The following is a 5,000-nucleotide window of genomic DNA, read 5'->3' on the forward strand; positions in this document are numbered from 1 at the left end:
AAATTCTTTACTTGCGTGACAAATTAATCAAACATACTGCCAAAGAAGTTATTATATAGTACAATAAATCGGACTATACACACCCCGCCCCTTTCTCTTTTATCTCCCCTCTTTTCTCTCTCTCTCTCTCTCTCTCTCTGTTGTTCAGCTTGTGTGGCACTCTCTACATCTTCCTCTCCACTTCTCCTGTTTTTCCTCTCCTCTTTCGTGCACTTGTTTCTTTGGCTCCCCCATGATTCCTTCATACATTCATACACCCCCTCCCCTGCTCTCCCTGTGTGTGTGTGTGTGTGTGTGTGTGTGTGTGTGTGTGTGTGTGTGTGTGTATGTGCGTGCGTGTTCCCCCTTAAGCTGTTCCCACCCAGATGTTCTGCCATTGTGTGTGTGTGTGTGTGTGTGTGTGTGTGTGTGTGTCTGTTTGCAAGTGGGGTGGTCTCAGTCTTTGTGAGAAGCAGAATTCTCAGGGGAGATCTGCCATTCCAAAGCCCTGTGTGTGTTTTCTGTGGGTGTCAGGAGTTCACTGCTGTATGAACGTGGCAGAGCAACTTTCTGAAGCAGTCAGTGACTGACTACAGCACACTGCAGTCCCTGAAGGATGCCACAGAACAAATGCTTTTCTTTTAGAGGCATTGAAATATACCCTGGAAGGATGAATATTTACACCCTCCTAACAGAGAAGTAGTCGCATTTGACCCACAGCCAACAGAAATCTCTGGAGTCAACACCACATGTTGAAGCCTTATGGTAGTGGAACTGCAGATGCTGACATTATCATTTTCCAATGATTGACTGTAAGGGCATGTGTGTATGAGAGAGCTCATAGGGACTGTGTGTGTGTGTGTGTGTGTGTGTGTGTGTGTGTGTGTGTGTGTGTGTGTGTGTGTGTGTGTGTGTGTGTGTGTGTGTGTGTGTGTGTGTGTGTGTGTGTGTGTGTGTGTGTGCGTGCGTGCATTTTTCACAAGCGTGCCGTGCATGCTTGTGTGTGTGTAATGGAGTTACTCCCTCTGTAAAGACATGAAGCCCTGAGCCCAGTGAAGTGTTCTGCTTTCTAATGAACCAGAAGAACAAATCTCTGACGGCTGGTTGAGGCCTAACTGGTGTGGCGGTCGAGCAGGTGTTACCCAGAAGATGGGATGGTAGATGCTTGCATGGGGAAGGCTGGGTGGTGGGGTTCTGGATGACTGAGGTCTGGATGGAGGGGTGCTGTGTTGATGGTGGTGTGTGGATAGTGAGGTGTGGATGGTTGCGATGTGGCTGGAAAGGAAGTCTGGATGGTAGATGTTTAGATAGGGGACATGTGATGGTGGATGGTAGATGTTTAGATAGGGGACATGTGATGGTGGGGGTCTGGATGGTGGGGGTCTGGATAGTGGGGGTCTGGATGGTGGTGGGTCTGGATAGTGGGGGTCTGGATGGTGGGGGTTTGGATGGTGGTGTGGTTGGTGGGGGTCTTGATGGTGGGGGTCTGGATGGTGGTGGGTCTGGATGGTGGTGGGTCTGGATAGTGGGGGTCTGGATGGTGGTGGTCTGGTTAATGGGGGTCTGGTTAGTGGGGGTCTGGATGGTGGAGGTCTGGATGGTGGTGTGGGTGGTGGGGGTCTGGATGGTGGCGTAGGTGGTGGGAGTCTGGTTGGTGGGGGTCTGGATGGTGGGGGTCTGGATAGTGGGGGTCTGGTAGGGGGAAATGCAGAGGGATGGAGCCAGTGCAGCTGTGTTGATGAGGAGGACAGAGACTTACAGACTTCCTGTAATTACTGCATTCTGCTGCCTCTGATTAAAGGGCTGACCTTATGGAGCTCTCAGCTCAGGCTGGACTCCCACCTGCTTTTCTCCTTTCATGACACACAGACTGGTGGATCCTATTGAGTGTGTGTGTGTTTGTGTGTGTGTGTGTGTGTGTGTGCATGTGTTTGTTTGTGTGTGTGTGTGTGTGTGTGTGTGTGTTGTAAGTGATAATGACACACTGATAGATTGTGGGGTATTACATCATTCTTCCTTGGTTAACTTGAGTGTTTCTCACTCTTTTGTGTGTGTGTGTGTGTGTGTGTGTGTGTGTGTCTATTTCAGATTGGACAGTGGCATTCGGAGCAGGGGTTGTCCATGGAGAGAAAGCTACCGTCAATCAACGTGACCGACACGCTATTCAACACTACACTTACTATCACCACCATCCTCGTGAGTGACATCTTCACACACACACACACACTCACACACACTCAAACACACACTTCAACACCACGCTCACAATCATTACTATCTTGTGGTGTGGTGTGAGTGATGTTTTCTCTTACCCACAGACACACACACACACAAACACGTACGCACGCACGCACCCACCCACCCACACACACACACACTCACATACACGCACACACACACACACACACACTCACAAACACACACACACACACACACACACACACACACACACACACACACACACACACACACACACACACACACACACACGTGCGCACACGCTCTTCAACACCACGCTCCCCATCACCACCATCCTTGTGAGTGACGTTCTGACGTTCTCCATCCCTGTCCTCAATCTCTGTGTGTGTGTGTGTGTGTGTGTGTGTGTGTGTGTGTGTGTGTGTGTCTGTAAGGTCACACAATTTCAATCAGTTCACTTCAGTAGTGTTGCTTTGTTGCAGCCTCAAGGCATCCCCTAAAAGAAAAGAAACACATTTGCTGTCACTATCTAGAAGTAATATTAATACAAATGTATTTCATTTGGGAGATTTGCATAATAGCATTATCTCAAAGTTGTTGTTTTTTTGTTATTTGTAATGAGGGTAACAAGGGAAGAATTAAATCAAAATAATAATGAATTAAATAAAAATAATAAACCAAATTAAAGCCAAAGAAAGAGGACAAATATGAAATACACAAAGCACAGAAGAAAAATAAAAAGTAAAAGTCCAATTATTCACTTTAACAGTACCTTTGGAGATATTAGGGTTTGAGTTTTTTTTTATTAGATCTATTAAAGGTAATTAATTATGTTAAATGATTAGAGAACTCTGTAGAGAGAGACAGAGCTCAGACTAGCAGCGCCTGAGAACAAGTGGAAAACTCCTCTAGACTGGAGAGTGTAACTTGTATGATGTGTTATAACCACCAGGCTCGCTTTTGGTGCTATAACATGTTGGAGACCACACCAGTGGATAAAGGTTAAAGAAAAAGCATTTATTACTGTAAATATGTATACTGAAATGTGAAGTGCAGTCTGGGGTAAATGTGATGGTAAAAAAATAAAGGAGTAGAGTAAATCAGTGTAATGTGTTATAGTCCAATCAAAAGACAAAAGCCACACATGCTGGGAAGGAAAGAGGGAACACTGAACCCCAGTCAGGTACAGTAGGCCCTTATGTAGCACCGGTGCCTGAATCAGGTGACTAGTCGCACCTGTGCCGTAACTCTGCCCAGCAAGACACAGACACAGACAGCCAGGCAGGAACGGGCAGGGCCGTAACACATGCTTGCATTTGATAGCTGAGCCCTGGGTGTTGAGACAGTCTGTCTCTCTGGTCATAAGCCAAGAGTTACATTACAACTGGGCTGATGTAAAAAAAAAAAGACATTTCTTTTTCAAATGTCCAGCTGTGGACCACAGTTTGGTGGAGCTGTAAAAACGCAGAAATCATTCATAGCTTCAGACTAATACACTAAAGTCTTATGGGCAAATCCATTATTGCTGAAGTTACAAACAGGGCATTATTTTTGATGAATATTGTTGTACAGCTGCCATTGTGTTTATGATTAAGTTTCAAGTTTTAAGGCTAAGAATGAGTGGCCCTTGTTTGACATGGAAAATATGCCAATAAACCTTTAGCTATTTTCCCTCTTTGATCTATACTGAAGTTAGACTTGTGATGCATGTTATGTCACACTCCAAGCCTCCTTTATTACAAAAGAAGAATATACAGTAGTAGAAGATGAGTTGTGAGCATGCACTTTAAATTGCCCAGTTAAACCACAACTTAATCTACTATGAGGAAACTTAATAAGGATGCAGCATTTTAGCAAAAACATTAATGTCATAATTCTTGGTTGTACAGACTATATAAAACACTGCCCAGAAAGTATACTTGCAGTAACCCTTTGGCAAATGCAAAATAAAACCATTTAGAGACCATAAACCTTAGCATAGAAGTTTTAAAACAGTTATTGCCTTCCATTCATTAAGCCTATATTCTAAGTCAAGGGCAAACAGCTCATAGGCAACTGCAGGCTGCAGTCATCTTTTTTTTACTGTCCTGTTTATTGGAGAGATAACTTTCTCTTGTCTTTACTAAGAAAGTAAAAACCTGTTCACGGGCAGTTCTAACAATCCACAGCCCGTGCTAAGGGGCTTCTGCTGCTCGGTGGTGAAGCAGTTGGTGTTTCACACATACCGGTACTCTCTCTCCCACACACACACACACACACACACACACACACACACACACACACACACACACACACACAAACACACACACACACAAACACACACAAACACACACACACATACCTTTTCACAGGCAGTCCTAACGATCCGCCGCCAGTGTTAGGGGGCTTGTGCAGCTCGGTGGTGAAGCAGTGTGTGCCTCAGCATGAGGTTGGACAATAGATTGTTTTTTTTGTTTTTTTTTCACTTTCTGGCGCTCCACTTCTCTCTCCCGGTAGGTACAGTATCCCCCTGGGTACCTGGAGAAAGCGCTCTCATATCTCCGGGGATGAAAGTAACCACTAAAGTGGTATCTGCGCCATCCACGTCCCACTCCTTGGAGAAATCCCTGGGGAGGGGGGTGAGAGAACTCAAATCACTCACTTTTTTATGTCAGTTCAGTCAGGGACAGTCGAAGCTTAACTACCGGTATTCATATATGAATATTTGTGGATATTCTGCGGATTGTACTACCTTAATGTTTTTTCCAGACCATTGACTATGGCAGAAGCAAAAGAGATGAAGTGTGTCAGTGTGTTAGATCACACAGTAGCACTGACTCACA

General features: G+C 45.1%; 1 protein-coding gene across 2 annotated transcripts in view; it reads left to right on the top strand.

Annotated features, from left to right (window-relative positions):
- grik4 (glutamate receptor, ionotropic, kainate 4) overlaps window positions 1-5,000 on the top strand; it is a 347,457-nt gene that overhangs the window by 302,191 nt on the left and 40,266 nt on the right. For both annotated transcript variants that reach the window (XM_042067701.1, XM_042067702.1), the window contains one exon: window positions 2,068-2,175. In XM_042067701.1, coding sequence (XP_041923635.1) covers window positions 2,068-2,175 — 108 coding nt within the window. The remainder of the gene's footprint in view (window positions 1-2,067; window positions 2,176-5,000) is intronic.

The sequence above is a fragment of the Alosa sapidissima genome, chromosome 17 (genome assembly GCF_018492685.1).
Source record: "Alosa sapidissima isolate fAloSap1 chromosome 17, fAloSap1.pri, whole genome shotgun sequence".
NCBI classification, from domain to species: Eukaryota; Metazoa; Chordata; class Actinopteri; order Clupeiformes; family Clupeidae; genus Alosa; species Alosa sapidissima.